The following is a 25,824-nucleotide window of genomic DNA, read 5'->3' as shown; positions in this document are numbered from 1 at the left end:
GTCTAAGGCCCGAGTGTGGTGGCTTTACCTCCCCGTGGCCTTTGCAGCCCCTGTAACTGGGCACCCTTAGAGCAGCAAAGCCGCTTTGGAAAAAAATAAAAGACAAAACTCAGAGTAAATGTAAAGCAAACCGAAAGCAGTTTTATGGTGTACATCTGTACGAATCACTTGCTCATATGATTTTAAGTGTAGAGCTGAGAAGCCAGCAGTACTGTAGACTCAGAAGTCACAGCCCACGACTTCCCTGGTGGCGCAGTGGTTAAGAATCCGCCTGCCAATGCAGGGGACACGGGTTTGAGCCCTGGTCCGGGAAGACCCCACATGCCACGGAACAGCTAAGCCCGTGCGCGACAACTACTGAGCCCTCGCGCCTAGAGCCCGTGCTCTGCAACAAGAGAAGCCACCGCACTGAGAAGCCGACACACCGCAACGAAGAGTAGTCCACGCTCACTGCAACTAGAGAAAAGCCCGCGCAGAGGCAACGAAGACCCAACGCGGCCAAATAAATAAAAATTAAACAAACAGAAAAGAAGTCACAGCCCGTATCCACCCCGCAGTGAGTCAGTGAGTGGTGACCGCGTGGGGGTGTGTAACTAGGGTATAACTGGTCCATGGTTCTGAGGGTCCCAGTGAAGATGCTTGCACATCCCAGGGCACCCCTGGCTGACGTCACGATATGCCTCTGTGTGTCTGAGGGCCTCGAGGCCCCGGGCTGGTCCCTCGTTCAGGGGAGCGGTGGTGCCTGGGGCGGCAGCTGAGGAACCTGGCAGTTTACGTGACTCGCCACCAGACATCTAATCGTCCTTCGATTTTGCAGCTGACCAGCTTGCACTCGGCTATTTATGGATAGAAAGAGGCTCGAGCTTTGGGCCTGTAGTTGAACGAGACCCCAAATGTGTTTTGTTCCTCTTGCCTATGAGTCCCATGCGATGGTCCAGACCTGGCTTTGGAGCGCGGTCCCTGAAATGGTACATCTGCTCGTCGCGGGTCCAGAAGGGTGGAAGGGTGTTTTTTTTTGTTTGTTTGTTTTTTTGTTTTTTTTTGCGGTACGTGGGCCTCTCACCGTTGTGGCCTCTCCCGTGGCGGAGCACAGGCTCCGGACGCACAGGCTCAGCGGCCATGGCTCACGGGCCCATCTGCTCCGCGGCATGTGGGATCTTCCCGGACCGGGGCACGAACCCGCGTCCCCTGCATTGGCAGGCGGACTCTCGACCACTGCGCCACCAGGGAAGCCCCTGGCGGAAGGGTTTTGCTAGATGGAGGCTGGCGAGGCTGGCTCAGAGCGGGAGTTAAGGGAGTCGTGCTGTTGGCTGTGAGCCCGCTCCGGAGGGGAGGGGAGCCAGAGCATCTTCCTCCAGGAACGAGGGCCTGTGACTGGCATCTCAGGTCACTGGGACCTGCGTCCTCCTCGAGTGAGGCAGGAGCGGACTTCAGTGACCCGCGTGCCCGGTCTCTGGTCGGGAGACGGGAGGTCAGGGCGGCCTCTGATCATCAGCCGTATTTGTCTGGTGACATAACAGAAGCTCCTTCAGACGACTGAGCTGGAAACGCGTACTTCAGAGCAATTGCATTTTGTTTCGTTTCATGTGAATTCTGTGGGCAGGCCATGCATGTCCCGTCGTTTTCTCCCCCAGGTCTGTGCTCACGGGACACCTGTGTGTAGTCACGTGGCCCTGTTGTGCGACAGACTTGTGTTGACCTGTGTCCTGGGTAAACGACACGAAGTTTATGGGTAACTGTCTCTTTCACCAAACAGGTGTTGGCAGGGTTTGGCCCTAACCTGGATGTCACAGCCCCTGAGAACACGAGAGCCGCCGCCCTGGCTTTTGGGTCACCTGCCTTCACCCCGCCACCTGTGCCCACGCGGCCCCTCACCTTGTCTGTTGCCGCGATGCCTGCAGGGCTGCTCACAGCACCTGGTGGAACGGGGCAAGAAGGGCTTCTGGGGTTGGATGTGTAGCAGCCCGTGGAGGTGGGGGAGTGAAGGGAGGGAGGGGGCACCGGTGTGACGGAGAGGGCGTCCCCAGCACCCTCTAGTACGGCCCTGGTTCCGGGCCGTAACCAGACACATGATCCAGCTGTGGTCGCCGAAGCGGGGTCCTGGTCTCTGGGTTCCTGGAAAATGTGCCCACTGTTCCCTCTCCATTCACCGCAGGCCCGCCCTGGGCTCATAAAGCGCGACACTTCCCAAATAATCCAGGCTGGGCTGCCGGTGGAGAAATTCGATTTCAAGTTCGATATCTTTTCTCTCCAGGGACGGAGGGGCCAGGAGCTAGGAGCTTTGGAATTCAGAAATGTGCCTGGTTTTATTTTATATTTACTGTTTCCAAAAGCTGTTTCTGGGTAAGATGCTGTGGCTTAGAAAGAGCCCGTCCTCTTTTCTTGCAAGATCATTTAGGATCACTTCAGGTGCAGAATTTTCTTAGCTTTAGTAGCTGAATCACACAATAATGTTATTATGGGGAATGAAAGTGGAATTTTGCTTGTTTATTCTTTTATCTTTGCAAGGAAAGTATAGATAGTCTTTTATCTTCAGAAATTAGAACTTGCAGTGATGTGTCATTAACTGTGCTTGAAAATATATTTTTAGACAAGCAAGGCAGAATAAATCCTACAGCCATGTGCTATCACGTTCTTGTCAAGAATTGCTCTTGGTAAACATTCTCTGATAGATCACTCTCCTTAAGAGGCTGAACTACCCAGCTGCTTTCAAAGGCGCTGCTTGGGTTAGTGATAAACCAGGTCATGTTACAGTAGTTATTGCTAGTCAGGGATCTGGAAAATTTAAACTGATTATGGTGTGTGCGCTTTATCTAGTAAAGCATTTGGGGAAGAATTTGTCCTTTTATAATTTTGATCCTCTTACAGTATTGATTGGTGTTGGTACAATGGCAAACAAAGTCTTAAATAACTTCTTGCATGATATACCTTTCTGCTGTCCTACCAGAATGGATTCAATTCAGTCAATCCCTGTATTCTTACCGGAAATGTTTGGGAAGCTGCTGCTTAGCATTTATTAAAATTGATTCTTGAAGTATTTATCTGCTGTGTCCTCTTCATGAAGGGATTTCTGGGGCCTGAGTTCTCTGCTAAACAGAACTACCTTGGAGGGTAATGTTTAACAGAACGGTTTATGGTTTACTGCACATAATTACCTCCTTCTGTATTCCTGGACACAATTCTTTCTTTCACTTGGTGGTGGGGACTTCTAGGTGCTTTCACAAAAAGCACAGAAGAAAGAGATACTATTGAATAGGTGTTAATTGCGATCTGTTTTCTTATACTGGGAGAGAAATGTTGGTTTTAGGTAAGAGGCTGGAAGAACAGGTCGGTGATGCATGTGGGAGGTGAATATTGCCCTTTGCTGTAGATTTACGTGAAATAAAATACAGCTTATTTCTAGAAACAGATTTCAGTTAAAATATATTTACCATCAGCTAATACACATTTCAAGGAGGTGTTCCATAGGAAATGCAATGCAATGTTTCTGCCCGTGACTCTTTTGTTTTCACTGCTGGTAATTTCTAAACAACCAAAAAAATTAAAAACAATTTAAATTGGACCCCGAATTGGTGGCAGTTTCTACACGTTTGAGGTTAGGCTGAGTAAAAACCTATAAGCCACTTTCAAACGGGATTGCTCCCTGCCGTTTATCTAAGGCCTTCTGGTGTTCCATGTTTGTTTTAAAAAAGAAATTGATGAGTCTTCATTTTCTCTGGCGTTCCCGAGTTTTCAGTGTTTCTGAATGAGTGGAAACGTTGGCTTTCATCATCTTCGTGCAGGATGGAAAAAGAGTGAAAGTAAAAACTTGTGCTTTTGTGGTTCCCGTACTGAATAGCAAGTGATTTTCTTCTAGTTTTGTAAAGCCCCTTGGTGACGACAGATTTCATGGAGCCGCCCAGTTTGGGGGAGATGCAGTTCTGAGCTTCTGGAAATGCGGCTCTTAATGGAAATGTTGACAAGATCATTAACTACGCCGGCAGTGCTGGCCCCTCCAGGAAGCTGGATTTACTGCCAGATCTCAGCTCTTTGTGGTGGACCCAGGGCTCCAGCAGGACACCTATCTGCAGAAAATTACAGAGCAAGCCCCTGTTCCTGTGATTTTTCTTTTTTTCAGAGCAAGCCCCTGCTCCTGTGACTCTTTTTCCCGGCTTTGTGAAGTTTCCTTTTGTAAGGACAAATAGATTGATAAGACCACTACTTAATATGAGACTTAGGAACTAGTAAATAACAAGTGTCAGTAATGTATTCATTTTGGAGAGCAGGAGAAAACGCAAGTAAACGCAAGTCAAAAAAAAAATCTTCTTTTGAGATTAAACAAAATCCATTGCCTTTATTTTCACGTGGATGCCTCTTCATTAAGTCTCCATACCCTTTTGGGTTTTCCAGGATATGGAATCGCACGCCCCCCCGTTTATTCTTGGCCTTTTCTGAATGTGATCAGGAATTCTAGTTGTGTATGCATCTGCTTTCCTTGTTCCCCTGTAAGGTCGGATTTGACTACGAGTTTTTGTATTTTAGTAGGGACGTGTGGGCAGCTTATATATTAACGTTAATTTATATTTTCTTGAGCAAGTATCTCGGTATACTGCCCAGTGAATACATACGGGTTACTATTTATACCGTGAGGAAATGTTCTTCTCTCTGGAGCTGAAGATGCCCTCTCTCTCTGCTCAACCAGGAATTTACTGGGTTTTTGACACATTGTGGTAAACAACTTCATCAAAGATAACCAACTTGTGGAATAACGGTTAGGTCCTCTCTGCATGTCTGCTATGTACGGAGCAATGATTCCAAAGCTGTGGTCTGAGGCACAGAATGGAAGCGAGTCTTGCTTTTAAATGATCGCGGAGTTTGCGCAATAAACCCTTATCATGGACGGCTAGTTACATTTGGGGACTCATGTTGGCACTCGCATTGATTTATCTGGGGGGCTAAATGATTGAAAGGAAACCTTTGTTTCGGAAGATGGACGTTTGTCACCACTGTGTCCGTGCTTTGTTCACATCACCTTGTGTCCTGAACGAAGCCTTTTTGAGGTTTACCTTTAAAATGAGTGCTTCTGGCAGAAAAGTCCAAGCACACTGTTCTCCGGCTGCTGGGAAACAGGTCTGCCGGGTCCACTTGAGCTTCCCCCATACTCTGGGACAGCGGGTTTGTGTCCTTCTGCCCAAGCGAGGGAGGCGGAGCGGACTCCCCCGTGAACGTTGCGATTCTGGTCACTCGCGTTCGTTTCTCCTTATGAGATGGAAACGGGGTCTGCGCTATAATGGATTATTGATTGGCGCTGCCATCAGCGCCCTGGCTCTCCAGGCAGTGAATGCACCACTTCATGGGGCGGCTCGGACCCCGTCTGGGGACTATAAGCCTGGGACTGTTAATCTGGGGCAGATTGGCGAGTGGGGAGAGGAACTCCTCATTGTTGTGGAATTTCTCCCCATTTGTTCACAGAATGGGCTTTTTGTCTCCGCAGTAGATAAGCTTGTGCAGGATGTTAATGGTGCATTTTAATTCATGGCTCATAAGACCACAGTGTCACTGGGAAGGCCCGTTGCATTGTCTGCTGGAGGACAGACGGGCAGTATGTGAAACTGACGGCAGCACCCACGGGCCCTGCAGCCTCACTGCCTCACGGCCGCCCTCAGGAGGTCACTTCTTAAATTTTATGACCTGCCTTCTGGGGCCAGAATATCCTGTAAATATCTTGCGCCTTCCGCCTGCCCTGAGCTGTTTTCTTTGTAAGGGCGTCTTCCCCACAGCACCGATTCCCCACATTTCCCGAATTCTCCTGTTTCCCCCCCACCCGGGACAGTGGCCCCCCCCCTGTGGGCTCAGCCCCCATCTCTCTGACTCCCGGAAGCCCCCCTCTCCCCCGGTGACCAAGGGAGAGAGAAGGAGAGAGACCACAGGGCGTCAGGGAAGCCGAACTATCTCTTTAGTATCGTGACGTGGTTAATTAATGAGCTAGAATTGAAGAGACATATTTGACAAACAGCACGCGCATCAGGCTTTGCTTCTGTCGACAGAAGGGCAGCAGACCCAGTGTGGGAAACGCCCCTTCCAGCTTTCCTGCAGCCCCTCGTGCCCCCTTGAGGTCTGCAGTCTGATCTGGGTGCCTTTAAAGAAACTTGCACAGTTGTTTTGTTATGCAGATTACTCTAAATATTAGTGGTTATTTCAAAAAAAAAAATCAGCCTTCTGATTCCTTTTCCAGGATATGACTTCGACAGAACTGAATTCGATGGTTTTGGGGGAATCAGTACAAAACGGTTTGGCTTTTGCTTTGTGTTGGTTTACTCTACAGAGCAGAAAATGCCAAGATTTCCTGTAGAGTCAGAGCGATGGCTACTGTGTAAAAATACAGGATGCTACCTTTTCCCCCTGACAACGCCACATTTAGTTGGTCAGAAAATGATTGTTTAAACTGAGGAAGATAAAGCCTGGCAGCCTTACTGGAGTTTTGCCCTGGGACGCGATGGGGGGATCTCCCCGAGCACCCACGTCTTCATGGCTGCTTCATTTTGGCTGTGATGGCTGACTTTGCACTGTCTGCACCAAGGCTGGGCCCCATGGAGCTCTGGGGAGATCCCTTGAATGTCCCCGGGGCAAGCCTCTGAAACACCAGCAAGCAACCTCTTAAAATACTGTTTTCATGTGGACCTTTTCATATTATTCAGATGATTTTTCTTTCTTTGACTTTCAAATACTAGAATTTAACAAAAGGTAATTTTCCCAAAGTGCATTCCTTAGAGACCTGAGCTTCCTGGGGGCCTGGAGAGGGGGAGGGGAGGGATGGGGATGGGGGAGGGCCAACCGGGCTGCCCCAGAGCAGCTCTGCTTCCCATCGTGCTACTTACTGGAATTGCAAGTGGGAGTTATTTTTTAACTTCTGTGAAAAACATTCCAAACCCATAAAAATGGAAAGAGTAACTAATGAACGTCTATACACCCACCATCTAGCCCTAGCAGTTGTTAGCATTATGATATATCTGCCTTCTCCTCTCTTTTGTAAACCACCTCTAAAATATTTCATTACACATCTCCAAAAACTAAGAAAGTCTCCTGTGTTACAGACCTAACGAAAGTAATAGTAATTCTCAAATATGGTCTAATACCCAGTCTATATTAAAGCTGACTTTGTATGGAGTCTTGAGCTGGGACAGGTTTGAACTTGTGTGCTGTGGATGGTGATAGCTGTTCGTGGAATACTTTGTCATTGTATTAGACAACTTCTGTGGTGAACCTTTAGGGCCCGGTGAATACATACGGGTTACTATTTAGCCATTTCTAACATAGCTTCCTAAACCCTTATTTCCTCCTTTTGAGTTTATTAAACCAAACAGTGTCACTGCGAGTGACTAGGTATCTTTGGGTACTGCACTGACATCTCATTCATTTATTTAGCAATTATTAATTTATAATAATACCTACCATATATTGGCCATTTGCTGTGTGCTCAACATTGCACCTTGCATGCATTACTTTAAATCTCACAAAAATACTGTAATATAGTTCTCATTACCATCATTTACATTTTATTTTTTTAAATTTATTATTATTTTTTGTGGTACGCGGGCTTCTCACTGCTGTGGCCTCTCCTGTTGCGGAGCACAGGCTCCGGACGCGCAGGCTCAGCGGCCATGGCTCACGGGCCCAGCCGCTCCGCGGCACGTGGGATCCTCCCGGACTGGGGCACGGACCCACGACCCCTGCATCGGCAGGCGGACTCTCAAACACTGCGCCACCAGGGAGGTCCCATCATTTACATTTTTAAAATGAAGAAATGGACTGGGAAACTGAGAGGTTGAGACACTTGCTCGCAGTCACACAGCTGATCCCAGGGAGTTGCAGAACCGAGTTTGGATCTCGGGTAGCCTGACCTCGGAGCTCACGGTCTGGACCACCTCTCATGGTGCCGCTTCCTGCTTGGCCCTGCGCTGGTGTCAGGACTCAGTGGTACTTGGTGGGTCTGCCTTCACAGAGTAGGATGCCTCACACACGAGTGACCAGTTAAAGAAGCGGTAATAGAAGCATGTCCAGGCATGAGCTGGGACAGGGCCAAGGCTGGGGCATGGGGACTGTGCCTGACCCGGTCACAGGGCGAAGGGGGTCAGGAAGGGTCTCTTAGAAAGGCCACACCTGAGAAGGTGGACGGCGGGTGGGACCCGCATACCTGAGGGTTCCAAGGTGGGAGTGAACGCACATCCAGCTGGGGTGCGGGGCAGGTGCACAGCCCTTGGCTGGGGGCCCAGGGACCCCAGCAGTACAGGGGTTCAGGGCCTTAGAAGCCCCCTCGGGGGAGTTCGGGCCTCACCTTCAGGGTGTGCGAAGCCTCTGAAGGGTTGAGGCCTCAAAGAGGTCGCCCCGCTCTGCATTTGGGAAGATGATCTTGGTTTGAGATGAAGGGGAGCATGTGGATTCAAGTGTGAATTGGAGGTCCAGCCCACAGGATGATGGGGTTACCCCTGGGTGTGGGTGAAAGGGCTGGGGGTTGCTCTAAAGGCTAGTTGGGCCCACACCCACCTGGGTTTCCCTGGGGAGACCCGGCCACCCTTGGCCAGGGCAGGTCATCGCTTCCCTCCGTGCTCTGCTGCTGTCCTCTGTGTGGTTACGTGTTTCTTTCTGACGCCTGGGTCCCTCGAAGCCAAGACTGTTGCTTAGTTATCCGAGCCCTTAGGCCTCATGAGTGGCCTGGCGCCCAGTAGCTCTCAGAGATTGTGATGAAACCCTCGTTAACTCGCCCCACGACCGTGCCCTGGGGCTTCCACCGTGGGAGCTGTCACGGGAGGGCGTGCGGGACAATGATGGACTGTGGTCCCACGTGGGTTCTTACAGATCTGACAGCTTCATCACAGGGCTTTTCCTTCTGCTGTGTGTCCTGGATCCCAGCCCTGCAGGGCTTGTTCTGAAAGGAGTTACTGTCGGCAGGTGGAGTTAACCGGGTCCTTGGAGCTGTTTCACAAGGTCACCAGGGATGCTGCAGGAAGTGACTTTTCTGCCTTCTGTTAGGTCCAAGACTCAGTTCCCAGGTCCTCACTTACAGAAGTGATTTATTTGTTGAAACCTTTACCCGCAGATTAAATGTATCCCAAATCCAGTGAGTGTCAGCAGTCTTGAGAAAGTCAACTTTTTTCATTTGTGCTGTGCAGGCATGAAAACAAAGAATCAAAAAGGAAGAATCTCTCTAGGTATGGCAGTGCCCTTCCATATATGCATTTAGACCTGGTGCTTTATTTATTTATGCCCTCACGTGTTGATGTCTTAAAGTTTAGCTACATATTTTATTTTCAAAAAGTTTATATTTTGCCCTCTTAAACCCCTCCCCCATCTCCATGATAATGCATTTTATGTTATGAATGCGGATTTATATTTTCTGTAATAAACATTTTACTTTTTCCTGTTATAATTATTATCGTAAAATGATATAGGCAATATATATAAATATTTATGTAATATGAAATTACCTAAATTTTTCAAAAAGAAACTTATTTCCAAAATTATGGAAGGCATTTTACAAAAGTAGCTTCAAACTGTTTGTCACGTCCCTGTGACAGACACACACACACACACACACACACACACACAGGGAGAGATGCATTGGAAATCTATTTTAAAACCCTAATCCGCAAGCCATTTTTATGCCTAAACAATTAAATTACAGGCTTGTCTGGCAAGTTCCCAATTACAGCCTTGGAAAAAGTTTGTAATATAATAACAAGAAAACTGTGGTTCATTATGGGCAAGATATGATTCAAATGGGGCTGTGCTCTATGTGTGTATACACATGGGTCGTATGCCAGCTGAAACACACGTGTGGATTTTCTCTCCCCTCTACTTCCTAATATTTGTGTTGCCAGAAGACTTTCTTTAGTCGCTCTGGTCTAAGTAAAACGCTAGCATTTACTTACACGTTTTGTAAGGCTAGTTATCTTTAGGTTAACGTGTTTCAGGAGAAGTTGGAACACCAAGTCTCACTCGACGTGCGTCTGCCTGTGAGAATAAAATGGGGACAGCTCGGTACCGGAATGTATTTGGCTCAAACCAGGTAGTGTGACACTTTATCGCGGGGCAGTGTTTGGATGACCACCTCTCGCCACCAGAGACCCCAATCGATGTTGACAAACCGTCTGAGACCCCCCTGGCTCACAGAGGCTGGTGGGCTTTTTTTTTTTTTTTTGAAGGATAGCAGAGTCAGTGCTGTGGGTTATGGGGCTAATAAGGTTCCCCTAAGTCTTCTAACTGGGGCGGCTGCCCTGCTGCATTTTCACATTGGAAGTTCTGAGGACACCATCCTTGTTCTTTTGGGGAAAAGAATTTTTGTCTGCAGCTGAAAAGAATGATCACGAAGATCTGTTGATTTGGCCACTGACTAAGGAAAGCCAGTTGTGGGGAATTCCTTTTTGACTGTTTCTCTAAAGGTTTGCAAGAAACTTTGCCAGTCGACTGTGGGCTTCAGGAAGGGGGCCACTTAGTGGCCTCTTTCAAGTGGAGCCGGTTGTGTTGATGTTATGATTTCCTTAAGATAATGGTGTTTTGAGTTTAAGTGGTCATTACCCTTATGGTATTGTTCCATTTTCCCCCTCCAAATATTTTTAAGTTCTTTAAAAAGACATCTCCTGTCATCCTCACAGAGATTGACAGCAGAGCTCAGTGTTGAAAGATGGGGGTGGGCAGAGAAGCGGAGAAAAAAAGAGAAGAGCTGGTTGTGCTGATTCGTGGGCACCCTGAAGGCCGTTGCTTGAGAATTTTCCTGTAAATTGCAGGGCTCTGCTGCCTTTGTGAACTTTTAAGCAAGTTTTGCAGGAAGCCCGAATAAGAAATGAAAAGTATATTCTCTAGTGTTTGGGTTTCTTGAGGGAAAGTGTCTAGGCTTTGGCTGGGGGTTTGGGGGTGTTGGGGAATCAGAAATTTTACACATCAAGGCTGTCATGAGGATATGGGATGTGGATTTCTCTGGTAGCAAAGATGGCAGCGCTAAGCCTTTTTAAATGTGCAGAAGAGACTGAGGTCCCCCACGGGAAGAAGGGGGGCTGTGCTCACATCTGATCCTCTTTGCACTTTGCTCTGGCCTCGTTCAGCCGGGCTGCTACCTGGTAGTAGAAGCGAGGCCCCGTTGGGCAGGTGTTTTATTGTCCGTGGACTGTTCGCTCTGCACTGTGACTGGGGGTCTGAGTGGCACTCGGAGGAGGTGCCTTGCAAGGGGTTTTGGTGTCACACGGCTCCCTCATGTCCTTTCCTGACTCTTGGCACCTGACAGGTGAGGGCACGCCTGGGTGTGAAGGACACCTTCTGAAATTCACACGCTGGCAAAAGGGGGACGGGACTCCCGGGCTGGGCTCTGCGCCACACCTGGACGGCACGCAGGTGGGGTCTCTGTGCGGATCCCCAGCGCAGCTTCTTGGCTTCCAGAGCCCTTAACTTTCTACGGCTCCCAGCAGCACACCACATGGCAGGGAGAGTAGCAGAGAAGGAAGGGAAACCCACACAGAGTGCCTGCGGTTTTGTGATTTGAACAACTCTTCTCTCTTGACAATTTCATTTTATTTCCAGGAGCAATTTGTAGGTTGCCTTTTATGAACCTTAGCTAGCTGAGCATTCATGCTCCGGGAATCTTGTCTTCCTGGCGGGGTTTCGGATGTTTAATTCCCGTGAACTGGAGAAGTTCTGACATTTAACATCCTTTATGAACCAAGTTAGTGGTCCAGTGAAGTCTGTCACATTACTTAAGAGACACCAATTTCTGGTGTTGTAGTTGTTTTTTCCTCTGTAAATGTATTCTAGACGGTTCTTTAAACTCGGCAGATTTTTGTACCCAGATGAGGTCACTACGTTAAATGTAAATAGTATGTTTCATTTATATTTTTATATATCAACTTCAACATTTGGGGGACTGAAATAAGCCCTGGGATGGCCCGGGATGCATGCAAATCATTTGTCTTATAAAATCATCATGAATAATATGCAGGTCGTCTAAGACCAAAACAGCTTGAAAAAACAAATTAGCTTAAATTGTCATGAAGAAGCCTTCTTGTTCACCTCATTTGTTTATCCAAGTTTAGGGGAGATTTTGTTTATTTATTTTACTGGGAGTTTCCCGTCTCACTTCTCTCTCTCTCTCTCTCCTGGGGTGTGGGAGTGGCTCTGTACCCGTCGGTGTAAAGAGTAAGGAATATCTGAGCAGCTGTGCTTCCTGCTGCTTTCCAGAGTTTGTTGCTCAGACTGAGTTGGTTTCTTTAGGTGCCTGGGAAACTTGCTAGCATGAGGCTTTCTCGAAAGAAGTTTGAGAATACATCATCTAAATGAGATTTCTGCCTCTGGCGTGGGTCTCTGGGAGGAGGCATTTGGAGAACAGGAGTTGTGTTGTTTTTTCAGAAGGCGTCTGTCCCTCGTGGTGAGTGGAGGAATAGAGTGTCATCTATTGGAACCCCTGGGGATGTTTGGGTGACACCCTCCCGCCCCCTGCCTTCCACCGTCAGCATTCTTCTCTGAGTCTGCTCCGGGGAAAACATGGCAGGTCGGACCACCCAGAGCAAACAACGCGTTGCTGCCTGGCCTCCTCTCTGAATAAACGATGTGCATTGTACACTGTCTGCTTGACAACCAGAAACACATAGCTTCTTCACATTTTGTTGCTTTTCAAACATGAGTTCTTAGTGTGCATGAGGTTGAAACTTTGTAAAAAATGTGGCTTCCTTTCTACATGTTATAGCTTTTTTAAAAAAGAACATCTGTCCATCTGGGTGCCTCTCTGTGCAAGTCTGGAGCCCCCAGGAGGGAGACCCTCAGAATCATTAACTCAGTTACTTCTGTTTAGAGATAAGAAGGATAAACAGACTGGGCCCCAGGGGCCTGTGTGCGCGGCTGTTCTCCCCAATGCCCCACCCCCGCTTGTTTTTAAAAAAAATTTTTCACTGAAGTATAGTTGAATTACAGTGTTGTGTTAATCACTGCTGTACAGCAAAGTGACTCAGTTATACATAAATATACCCATCAAAATACAGTTCAGAAAGACACTCTACCTCTCACATCCCTTCTGGACTGTTTTCTTTATTCTCCGTATCGCTGAGTCAGATGGAAAGTCCTGAGATAGCTGCTTGTCAGTGTGTACTGTCTTGGGCCTGTTTGGCGTTTACAGGCATCTGGGCTGGCTTCCCTGCAGCCCAGATCGTGGCCCTACCCGTGCCCGGCACAGCGCTGGGCAACCCCGTCCACTTCCCCTTCGCCTGTGCACAGGTGAGGGAGGCGCCCAGGTGTCTGGAGGAGCAGCCCCGGCCCCTCATTCTCCAGAGGGTGGATAAGCATAAGAGCGACAGTGACCCCACAGTGTGACCCCTGCTCCTGCTGGGCTCAGACCCCGCCTCCCATGTGAGGACCTGCCGGGGTCGGGAGGGTGTCTGCACTGGGGTGGGACTCGGCCCTGCGGCCAGTGCAGGAGAGAAGGGACAGGACCAGGTCGGGAAGGGCACGGTGAGGCCAGCCGAGGGGTTTGGGCTTTATGTTGTGGTGGCAACGGCCCGGTGGTCACACACCCCTGGGAGTGGTGTCCGTTGGGGCGGCCACCGTGGGCCGCCAGGTGCTGGAGCAGCAGCTCAGGCCCAGCTCTGGAAGGACCGCAGGGTTCTGCTCCTGTCCTTCGTTGCCTCTCTTTCACTAAATCATCTGTGCTTCACCAAGATACAAAGATGCATTTGTAAAGCGCCTTTTCCGGCTGTGAACGCCCTCCTCGCAGCTCACGTGTCCTGCACGTGCCCCCGCGTTTTGCCATCCTCCGCCTGGCCTGGGTCTCTGTCCTTCATTCTCAGACGCGCTCCTGTCCCGTCGCCCATGTTCCGCACACTCCCACGAAGTCCCTCACCACAGTCTTTCCTTAAACACTGGATATCTTTGATAAAAAATTATTCTAGTGTGCAGTCATTTACAATGATTTATTTTAATGATTTAGCACACAATTATTATCAGTCATTAATTGTTTAATTACTGATTTTTTAAAGGGAAGCAGCTGCTCGTACGTCTGTTTAAACTTTCGTGGGTGCTTCCTTCAATTTGGACGGGATTGGTTTTCTGAAGGAGGAGCGTGCAGATCGCGGTCCGAGGATGTTACCGGGCCCCTATTTATGCGGGGAAACCTGGTTCCTAAGATCTCCGTGTCTTTTCTGTTCCAGGTGCTTGCTGCCCTCTGCCATGCTCTCCAGGTAAGACATGCCCCTCCGCGGGGCAGGCGGACTTCTGCAGCCGGCAAGCGGGAGGCTCGCCTGAACATGGAGAGATAAGACGCAGGCCCACGTGACCGAGCGCCGTGCCCCGCCCCCCGGCCGGGCGAGCCCTCGTCGTCGAGATGGACCGCCCCCGAGAGGCCGAGACGGAGCTGAGAAGGGGCCCCAGCCCACCCAGGGCCAGCAGGAGCCCCGAGGCGGACGGCGACAAGGCGCTGAGCCACAGCTGCTGCATCTGCGGCAAGAGCTTCCCCTTCCAGAGCTCCTTGTCCCAGCACATGCGCAAGCATACAGGCGAGAAGCCCTACAAGTGTCCCTACTGCGACCACCGGGCTTCCCAGAAGGGCAACCTGAAGATCCACATCCGCGGCCACCGCACGGGGACTCTGATCCAGGGCCACGAGCCCGAGGCGGGCGAGACGCGCGTGTCCGAGGGCCTGGACGGCTGCGCCAGCCCCACGAAGAGCACCTCGGCCTGCAACAGGATCCTGAACGGCGCCACCCAGATGGACAGCGGCAAGATCCTGCTGAGGAGCAGCAAGAAGGAGGCGGAGGGGGCGGCGTGCGCGGCGGAGGAGGCCAAGGCGGCGGGGGCGGGGCAGTGCTCCTTCTGCAAGAGCAAGTTCGAGCGCAGGAAGGACCTGGAGCAGCACGTGCACCAGGCGCACAAGCCCTTCAAGTGCCGGCTGTGCAGCTACGTGACCCTGCGGGAGGAGTCCCTGCTCAGCCACATTGAGAAGGACCACATCACGGCCCAGGGGCCCCGCGGCGACGCCTTCGCAGAGAACGGCAAGCCTGAGCTGCCCCCCGGCGAGTTCCCCTGCGAGGTGTGCGGCCAGGCCTTCAGCCAGACCTGGTTCCTGAAGGCACACATGAAAAAGCACAGGGGCTCCTTCGACCATGGCTGCCACATCTGCGGCCGGAGATTCAAGGAGCCGTGGTTCCTGAAAAACCACATGAAGGCGCACGGCCCGAAGGCGGGAAGCAAGAACAGGCCCCGCGGCGAGCTGGACCCCATCGCCACCATCAACAACGTGGTGCAGGAGGAGGGGATTGTGGCCGGCCTGAGCCTCTACGAAGTCTGCACCAAGTGCGGGAACCTGTTTACGAACCTGGACAGCTTGAACGCGCACAACGCCATCCACCGCCGGGTGGAGGCCGGCCGGCCGCGGGCCCCGGTCGGGGAGGGCCCGGCGCCCGGCCCCGCCGACTCCCAGCAGCTCTTCCTTCAGTGCCTGAACCTGCGTCCGGCGGCCGGCGCGCCCGCCCGCGGGCAGGCCGGGCGGCGCGTGGCCGAGCTGGACCCGGTCAACAGCTACCAGGCCTGGCAGCTGGCCACGCGGGGCAGGGTGGCCGAGCCGGCCGAGTACCTCAAGTACGCGGCGTGGGACGAGGCGCTGGCTGGGGACGTGGCCTTCGACAAGGAGCGGCGCGAGTTCATCCTGGTGAGCCAGGAGAAGCGCAAGCGCGAGCCCGAGCCCGGCGCGCAGGCGCCCCCGCGCAAGAGGGCGGGAGCGCCCGGGGACCCCGCGCCCGGGCCCCCGGACCCCCGGCCGGCCGCGCGCCCCAGCCGCCGCGCCGCCGCCGCCGCCGGCCACGGCAAGTCGTCGGAGTGCTTCGAGTGCGGCAAGATCTTCCGCACGTACCACCAGATGGTGTTGCACTCGCGGGTGCACCGCCGCGCGCGCCGCGACCGTGACCGCGACGGCCCCGGGGACCGCGCGCCCCGCGCCCGCTGCGGCTCGCTCAGCGAGGGCGACTCGGCCTCGCAGCCCAGCAGCCCCGGCTCGGCCTGCGCCGCCGCCGACTCCCCGGGCTCCGGCCTGGCCGACGAGGCCGCCTACGAGAGCGGAGAGGAGGGGGCGGCCCACCCTGCACCAGGTGAGCGCGTGCGCCTGGGTGGTCCAGGCGCGGGTAAGGTGGGCTCGGGTGGTCCCGGTCCCGGTAGCCCTGTGCCTGGGTCGCCTTTGCCCAGGTATCCCACGTCCAGCTGGCTTGGGCTCAGGTAGCCCTGTGTTTGGGTCGCCCCGTAGCTACGTGGCCCAGGTCCAGGAAGCCCTTGCCCGGGTAGCTCACGCTCAGGTGGTCCAGGCTCAGGGAGCTCTGTGCCCGATGGCTCTGAGCCGGGGAAGTCCAGGCCCAGTAGACCGCTGCCGGGTGGCCCAGGCCAGGTGGTCCTGGTTCGCCCATCAGCCATGCCCAGGTAGTTGAGGCTCAGGTAGCCCTGTCCCCGGGTGACCCAGGTCCAGCTAACCCTTGCTCAGGATCTCATGGTCAGGGAATTTGGGCTCAATTAGCCCTGCCGCCAGGTGACCCGGCTCCCTGGTTTCCCAGGCCCACATAGTCTTGGTGCTCAGGTAGCCTCCTACGTAGGTGGCCCTACAGCCAGGTAACCCTGTGCTTGGTGCCTTTTCCCAGGCGTCCCAGGCTCTGGTAGACTTGTACTCAGGAAGTCTGCGCCCAGTGTCAGTTCCACTTGAGGCTCCCGTTTGATGACTGCCCATAGTGTTTGCATAAATTCACACCTTTGGCTATGTAGGTGATGGTCTCTCTGGGGCATCAGACATTTCTGAACAAAGAACAGGTGATGGACCCCCTCCAAGATGTGCCCTTCTTTCCTCGCCGTCAGCTGGGCACACGTGCTTTCCTTGCCCCTCTCCTTGCACCAGACAGCCGAGTGAAAGAGGAACTTCGGATTGTGTGCAGTCATAATTAATCTTCTCAGATTCAAGTAACCCTATGGGTTTAGAGATGGCTAATTGGAACCAGATTACGTTCCAAACTGCAGCTATGTAAATATTTAAAGATGCTTGGCCAACTTTATTTTCATCATTTTCCTATTTTTTAAAAGAAAATTTTAAACATTTTGATATTTTCTTCATAATTTTTTTGTTTTGGGTAATTCTTTTAAGTGTAAGGTGATGTTTCAGTTACAGACTTGTAACTTTCTCTGTCTAGCCAGGAATGGTTTTCTCTTTTCCCTGAAAATTGGTTAATGGATGTTGCTTTTACTGAAAGGTCAGAGGCAATAGCTATCCGAGTGCTTCACCTGGGCTTTTTATATTCTGTAGTGAGGAAGACTGCCCCTGTGCATGTCTTAAAAAACTCCACAAACATATGTCATCTTTCCCTTATTAAAGATTTAGCCAGTTGTCCTGAACAGAGTTTAATTATTCCAGGTCTATACAACGTTTTGTGTGAGCATCTGATACACTTAAGTATATGTGGAGTCAGTAAAAGTGTAGAAAAAAGTTGTTTCTTTGCTCCTATAAGGGCAATCGATCTATGCTGAATCTGCACATGTGTGTATGTAGGCAAATGAAAATAACACGTTTTTAAAAATAATTTTAATTTATTTTTGGCTACGTTGGGTCTTCGCTGCTGCTCACGGGCTTTCTCTAGTTGTGGCTCGCGGGCTCTAGCGCGCAGGCTCAGTAGCTGTGGCGCACGGGCTTAGTTGCTCCGCGGCATGTGGATCTTCCTGGATCAGGGCTTGAATCTCTGTCCCCTGCATTGGCAGGTGGATTCTTAACCACTGCACCACCCTTTTTTTATTAATTTATTTATTTTTGGCTGCGTTGGGTCTTCGTTGCTGCTCACGGGCTTTCTCTAGTTGCGGCGAGCGGGGGCTCGTATCTTGCATTTCGTTTCTTAGTCGTTTACCTGTGGGAAAGGAGCAGTGCAATATACCGTTCTCTGCAAATGCGGTGCTAGTTCTGTGAGCTTTTTTGGGTTCTTCTAGCAGCTTGTCACGTAAGATGTGGGGAACCCAATTGTGACCCCCTGGGTGGCATTTTGGAAGATTAATTTTTGTTTTTCCTTTTAAAAAATGTTGACAACTATGGATTTTACTGGTCACATTCCAGTTGTACTATGGCTACTTTTTGGAGGACATTGGAAATATTAAAGCTGCCAATGATTGTTTTCCTACTTTGAGGACAAATATTTTTAATATTTGGAAAAGCTGTCCTTGCCCGCATCTATCATGATGGCAGGTAAATGGTTAGTAATAAGCTAATTCAGTAGTGCTTCTAATGTCACTGTGTGGGAAAGATCAAATTACGTTCACTGTAAGTTGGCATTTACTCTTTCTGTTCCTTCTCAGGTTCATTAAATTTTAGAGATTATCATTTACTTTTTAATGAGATTGTATCTCTTTTCTCTGTATTAATCAACTTTTTGAGAAATGTGAGATCTCAGGTGATTCCATAACAAGATTATATATGGTGTGGATGTAACAAGTTGACAACAGAATATCGTAGCTTATTGAGAGACTAGAAAAAGAAATTTATGGCATGACAGTGGCATAAAATGTTGAAGAACATTGTAGGTCTGCACGGGTCACTTTTTGTAGCCCCAAAGGACAGTAGCTTTCCTCCTAAAAACACAAACGTTACATCGTGGCAGGCCTTTAGTGCTCTAGCTGGCATTAAATCGCTGCTTCATGGATGCCCCGTAAGGTGAGAGATGTGTTATATGGATTTAATACTCACAGAGCAGTCTCGTTAGCAGGGATGGGCGAGGCCTTGGAAGCAGTTACTTTGCAAGAGCAAATGGGTACGTTGAATCCTCTATTTTGATCTGCAGTGAGCCTTGCTCTCGTTAAAAAATGCATTCAGCTTTGGAAAATACTTGCCTTTCTTGTCACTAAAAGATGATTTAGATCTTTAAACAGTGACATGACTCTAATAAATTCTCAGAACCTTGGTGGGATGACCGGTTAAAATGACGAGAGGAAACGTAGAAATTGAGGGACGGAAGAGCATACTCATTCTCAGAGGAATGAATCCCGCTACTTCTAGTAGCAAAGTTGACATTAGAGTTCAGATCGTTGTGCCCCTTCCAGTAAATCCCCCATTGTGCCATAGTTTCCCCACAGATTTTTGACGTCCAGGCGTGGGTTTGAATGCCGCTCCTGGATCTAGAGACCATTTGCATTATCAGGTTAATTGAAAGAAACTTGCTTTTTCATGAAATAGTCTTTGTCGAGTGTTGCGTCTACTCCTTTCGAAAGCTCTGATCGTCCCATTACCTTTATTTCCACGTAAGACCGGCTCCCAGCAGCCCTCATTACAGACTTAAAATAGTCTAAGAGCAAAGTTGTGAATAAAATCCAATAATTTACAATGTGTTACGGAGCTAGATTTCAATCTTTATTGAGAAAGTGACGTGGCACTGATAGAAAGGACCCTTTTGGAGTTCACAAAAATTAATCCTTTTAATTAAGAGGAGCACTGAAAGGGCATTTAGTTGAAATTTAGAAAAATTAACATTTTCAAACAAAGCAGGGTCATGGTGCTCAGAATTTATTACTGAAGACGGGTCAACGGGCCAAAGCGCAATTCTGCTTATAAAGCGTTAGGATGACTTAGGAGTGGTAGAAGCCGGCTGACTGTGTCTCAGAGGACTCTCTGCATCAAGTCCCTGTACTCTAAGACGTGGTGCCCTTGGGAGAAGCCCTGCCTGGTGCTGGGGGCCTTGCCTTGACGCAGAACCCATTCCTACTGTTTATCTGCATATATGCTGTTTCGGCTAAAAGTTAGGTGACTACCCCGGGTATTTTTTTAATTGAAGTATAATTGTTTTACAATGTTATATTAGTTTTAGGTGTACGACACAGTGATTCAGTGTTTTTATAGATTATACTTCATTTAAAGTTGTCACAGAATGATGGCTGTTTCCCTGTGTTGTATAGTATATCCTTGGTTTTGACTATTTTTTGTTATTCTGATTTCTATCGCATCAAGAGTATTGTCTGTTGAGCCCACCCTCTCTCTATATCTTTGGATACTGATTGTAACTTAATTGATAGTAAAACCCCAAGTTTTGAAATTGCAATATTTGACTTTTTTTTTTTTTTTTTGCGGTACGCGGGCCTCTCACCGCTGGGGCCTCTCCCGTTGCGGAGCACAGGCTCCGGACGCGCAGGCTCAGCGGCCATGGCTCACGGGCCCAGCCGCTCCGCGGCATGTGGGATCTTCCCGGACCGGGACACGAACCCGTGTCCCCTGCATCGGCAGGCGGACTCTCAACCACTGCGCCACCAGGGAAGCCCTGTTTTATTGTTTTTGACTGACAAACCCTATGGCTCAACCTAATAGAATAAAACGTTCTTAGAGCAAGCGCCGTAGTGTTGCGTGTAGTTGGAAGAAGTAAGGAGAGAGTTTTCGTAATTTAAAAATATAGTCAAGGGAAGAAAAGACAGTTAGAAGGAAGACATGGATTTGTTTCAGAAAGCCTCCACTTTCTCATATCTCTCCACTTGCCACCAGGCCACAATCTCGGACGTTAGAGCTCATCTTCTTTCTGTCGTCATTGCAAGAAGAGCCACAGTGTTTTGATTATATAAAATGTTAGTTGAGCACGTGCTCTGAGACTGACCGACAGTCCACGTTTGTGTGCGGCGGGTCAGGCTGTGGTCATGCAGCTCTCCAAAAGGTTAACCGGCCAATCTTATTATTTTTTTTTTTGATAGGCCGTGGACGGTCATCAGAACAGCTTAGGGAGGAAATGTTACACGTCCTCCCATTGAAGCAGGATTTAGGGGGAATCAGGGACAAAGGTCAGAGTGTGGAGTGTGAGATGGGCCTGGGAGGGGTGTTCGCAGTGGCGGCCAGGCCTGCTGGGACGGGAGGCTTTTATTGTTGCTTATTCTTAGCGTTTACTTTGCGATCGAGCAGGAGCTCCAAGGGGATGGATTCTCCCCACCGTCCTTCTGGTGCAGGGCGAGCATGTTCTGAGCAGGGAAGCTGGGACCTGTTTGCAGCCCCGCCTGGTTCCCATCTCCGATGCTCAGTGATGGGGAAGGACTATTATCTTAACACAGGGCTTCATCCATGCCTCCCCCCACCCCACCACCGCCCAAGAGGCTAAAAATGACACCACAAAGAACGAGGGGTAGGAGACCAAGGAGGAGAGAACATGAATAAAGTGAGAGGATGGGAAATAGAATCCGTGTAACTGGGGGAAAGCAGCAGGCACATCTGGGAACAACCCTGTACAATTACAAACCCTGTGATCCTGAGCGGTGTCAGTCCTACGTGGTACCGGGGCCCCCCACTGAACAGGAGCCTTCGGAATTGGTACAGGTGAAATCAGGCGGTCAGCTCTCCTCGGACACCGTTCAGTCCAGCTCGCCGGGCCCAGTTTCCTAATCACACAGGCATCTTGAGCGATACCTAATAAATGTCCGTACGCAGGCTGGTCGGCCACTCTGGAAGTGCCCCGGCCGTGGTGATGCTGGCGCAGGTGCCAGGCCACAGAGCTTGGGATGCTCTCTGCCATGTGCCAGCCAGCGGCTGGAGCACAGCACCAGGGTGGGGACCGGTGACAAGGAGAATCCGGACAGCAGAGGTGGAGATCAAGGAAGAGCTGGTTGATTCCAGATTACAGAAGAGGGACCGTAAACGGCAGACGGATGCCTTTCAGCCAGATGTGAGGGTGACACCACCCTTAGTGTTTTCTACTGTCCTGAACATCGAGGAGTTGACTTAGTTGGGGATAAAGTGAGACTTGAAAACCCTCCTATTAAATTCTTATTCAGTAGGAAAGTGCAGTGGATTCTTTACGAAAAGTATCCAGGTGCACTTGACAGCCGACGGCAGAGCGCCCTGTGGTTTAGTCAGCATCTTAGTAACCGGAAGCGTCTCCGTCAGCACGCGCACGGAGACGACGGTAATTATTCACTGGCCCCGTGGTCCCCTGATATGCCTCCGAATTATCCAGGGAGATTGCGTTATGATGAGAATAGTGCCTTAGAGGTGTGCTTACTACATTCTGGTTCTTCAGACGTTGGTCGTCTGTGCCTGGCGTGCACGTTCAAATTTGCTGGAACACAGTGCTGCATCCCCGACCTTCCAGAAGGAACTTATTATGCTGTGAAACGCGTGAGACTCTGGAGATTATATTCCGGATTTTCTTCCTGACGCTGAGACAGACACGTGGGATGCACGGTCCTCAGCGTCGTTAAGCAGACACCACGCAGACCCTTTTGTTTGTTAGCAAAGTTCCAACGCTTGATTCGTTGTCTCTCTGTCTCCATCTCTCTCTTTCACACAAGGTAGAATCGTAGAATTTTAGAGCTGGGAATGGTCTGCCCCCCCATTTTAACAGAGAGGAAACCAAGGCATAGGGGGAGTCACTGTAATTTGCCCAGAGCCTCCAGGTGTGTCTGTTGCCCGAGGACAGCATGGTGGTGGGAGGCACGTGAGCGGGGTCGCCTAGGTTACGGTTCTCCTTTCGCACGAAGTAGCTGTGTGTCTTCAGTCCTCAACCCCTGGGTGTCTGGCTTCCTGGGTGGCACTATGGGGGCTGGGATCGCCACCAGCAGGGCTGTTGCCACCGTGTCCCTGTTAGGTGCCCGGCATGGCCTGGACATCCTGTCCACGCGGCTCTTGTTGGTACAAGAGTTAGAACCAGAATCAGGGTCCACAGGGTCCGTCTCCCAGCCTAGGAGAAGGTGTGTGTCCTGGCTGGTCACTTGAGGGGCAGAAGCGTGTGGTCCCAGGATGGCTCAGGCCCCGTCCAGGGCTCCAGATCCCCAGTCTCCACTCCCACCCACCCTGGAGGCGACGGAGATGGAGGTAGCCCTGCCGAGCTCTGTGGAAGCCCGTGCTTGGCGGTGTGGGGTGCCGGCTTCACCCTGTCACCAGGAGGCTGCCTGCCTGCGGTAAATATCGAGTGGGTGCTGTCTGAAGGCAAAATTCACGATGTTCCTGGAGTCCAGGAAAAATGCCTGCACTGTGTTTACAGAGTCTTATTTGATGTGCCTGCTTTTCAGTCTTTTCCATCTCTGCTTCACATCCTAAATTCTGTTATTTCTGTCCTGTTGCCCCGCTGGACTTAGTTTTCCCCAGTCTGCGGTATGGGTGATGCTGGCTACGATTTTCCGCTCTTTCCCTGTGGTTCACATGTCAGGAAGAGGAGCTTGGTCTCCTCTAGTTCAGACAGGCGCTTGTGACCTCTCGTGTGAAGCATGAGAGCCCTCTTGGTAGATGTGACCCATCAGTGGTGAGTAGAAACAACGGAATTTGGGTCTCTCACTCCAGTCCCCTGAGGTGTGGCCTTCCATGTGGAGAGGTGGGTTGAACTGATTTTGCTTCTGAACCATCAGGTGCTGATCAGTGGGGGTGTGTCCTGGGCAGCTCTGCAGGGGGATGACCTGGGCTTTGGAAGTGAGGTTCACACCTGCTGAGCCGGGGTGTCACCCCCGAGACGGTGCCTTGTCCCTGCTGTTGTAGACACGTCATTCCAGCCAGCACTGACGCCCCTGCCCGTGTTTGTGATCAGAAGCGTGATCATAATGTTTGTCTGGACCTGTGGTGGGGCACACCTGACGGCACCCCTGCTTCCTGCCGTTGGTTGAAAGTGCACAGGTGGCTGATCTGCTCAGCCCTTTGATGCTGTCATTGCAAGCAGAGGAGTTCCCGCTCGTGACACTGGCTTCCTGGGACCACAGCCGTGGCCCTGACCTTCCTCCCTGTCTCCCCCGCTGCACCTTCTCTGCGCCCCGAATGCCCTGCCCAGAGCTCCCCACTCACCCTCTGGGGGCCCGAGCAGCCCGTTTCCCCGGCGAGCACATTGGAGGCTGGAAGTCCCTCCCGCCCGGACTCTCACTTCCAACCCTGAGCCACTGTGTTCCTGGAATTGCTGCGTCTCTGCAGTCTCGTGGCGTCGGCCTCGTGCCTCACACGGTGGGCACGTCCCTCTCCTGGAACTGTGCTCTCGGTGGGCAGGGCCCAGGTGTTCGTCCTGGCGCCCCGCAGTGATCTTGACTGCGCAGTGGCCCGCAGCCCCCACCGGGAGGGGTCGGTTAGGTCCATCCTCCGTCCACGGTGAACTCCCAGGAGAGGTATGGTGTGTTCCGGGGAGGGGCTGAGCCCTGGGGCAGCGGGGATGCTCACCAAGTTGTCTAGTCGCCACGTGTCCGTAACAGTGGCAACGACTAGTAATAGTAGCCATGGATTAACCAACAGTATTTAACATGAACTTCTTGTGATCCTGCAAAGTTTTTAAGTTGAAAGAGCCGCTTCAACATGAAATAATATCGTGGCCTTTTTGGATGGGCTGGAGCTAGTTATGTTTGGGGTGATTTTTGGCGAGTTTGGTATTCTGCAAGGAGCCTTTCTCACGACTTCTGATCCTGCGTGTTTCCTGTGGGCGCCGTGATTGGGGTCTGCGTCCCGGGCTCTTTGTGAACCTTTATCACCGGAGGAGCAGAAGCGGGCTCAGCGTTTGCAATGCTGGACGGCCGAGTGCGCGGCAGCTGGTGTGCGTGCGGTCAGCTCTGACCCCGCTCGCGGTCATGGCTGGCTTCCCAGGATGTGGTGACTCAGGTCCCCGAGGGTTTCCCACCTCACTGCCAGGGTCCCCGTGCCTGGTGGCCGTATAAGGATCGGGAGCTGGACGCCTCGCCCACCCGACCGCCCTGGGGCTCAGGGTCCGCGTGCCACACGTGCGCTTGGGCTGATCCCTGACCCGGGCTGGGGCTGTGACTGGAGGGTGGGCCTGGTGCGCAGTCGGTGGCGGACACAGCTTTGGCGCTCGAGGGCCCAAGACCGAGGCAGAGCGGGGACCTGCGGACTGTCTAGGGATGGTGTGGGGCGCTGGGACTTGGAGCCCTTGGGCGAGTCCTTGGTGTCTTTCCAGGGGAGTCCTCGGTGTGCAGATGCTGAGAAGCTGCAGAGGCCCTGTGCCCTCGCCCCCAGCCCTGGGGTCTTTCCTGCTGAGACAAGCATCCCTTTCCTGCTCCTGCCTTGGCCCAGCCCACGGGGAGTCTGAAGTTCACAGTCAGTGCCCGTGACCTCGGAAGCAGCCCCGCCCAGAGCTCAGGCGGCCTCTTCTTTCAGGATGTACCGTCCTTCCCGTGGCACATTCCGGCTCAGCCAGCTCTGTACCGTGGGCGCTATCCATTTGTATCATCCGTGGTCTGCGTGTTCATTGTGGGTACAGTGAATCATTTAGTTAGCTGAGATTCTCTTTTCTCAAGCATTTAGGTTTTATTCGGTAAGTGTTTTTGTTGTGTACGTGTCTCTGGCACACGTTCTTAATTTTTTCGTTTGTAAGTTTGTTTTTTTTTAAGTTCTTAATTTCCTGTGTGCCTGACCTATTCTGAGGCTGGTTTTTCATGAAACCTTCGTAGGCTACTGATCTGATCCAGTATTTGCCTACACGGTTTGTCTAAGCCTTTGCGTATTAAAACAGATTGTGGTTTCAGATCTATATTTTACTAGAATTGAAAAAGCTGGGGATAGTCTTCTCTGGATTAAAGATTAGAAGGTCCCACCTTCATTACTGGAATTTTACCGGTCTGTGTGTGCGGTCAGTGTAGTCGCATCCGCTTAAAGGATGCCTTGTCTTCTGTTTTATTTACAAAGGCAGCCACTGATTTGAGAGAAGTTTTTTCACAGATTAGTAAGACATTTGGGCTGACTCTGGCTGCCAAATATGTTCCCCTAACAATGTGTGAGATCTGAGTATTACTCATGTTCTTTTTGAGAACTCCAGAATAATTACTTTCAGCACTGTGACTAAACTGTATTCCGGTTTTACTATGACTACTCTGTTCACGTAATAACCTGATTGGTTACTGAAGTATATCATTTAAAATGAT

General features: G+C 51.0%; 1 protein-coding gene across 4 annotated transcripts in view; it reads left to right on the top strand.

Moving 5' to 3' along the window:
• Positions 1 to 25,824, top strand: part of ZNF516 (zinc finger protein 516) — a 113,824-nt gene that overhangs the window by 31,937 nt on the left and 56,063 nt on the right. For all 4 annotated transcript variants that reach the window (XM_030868198.2, XM_060310735.1, XM_030868197.2 and 1 more), the window contains exon 2: positions 14,163 to 16,094. In XM_030868198.2, coding sequence (XP_030724058.2) covers positions 14,336 to 16,094 — 1,759 coding nt within the window. In that variant the 5' untranslated portion in view covers positions 14,163 to 14,335. The remainder of the gene's footprint in view (positions 1 to 14,162; positions 16,095 to 25,824) is intronic.

This window comes from Globicephala melas, chromosome 13 (assembly GCF_963455315.2).
Source record: "Globicephala melas chromosome 13, mGloMel1.2, whole genome shotgun sequence".
NCBI lineage: Eukaryota > Metazoa > Chordata > Mammalia > Artiodactyla > Delphinidae > Globicephala > Globicephala melas.
Note: the sequence above shows the minus strand (reverse complement) of the source record. Positions and strands in the feature narration are given on the sequence as shown.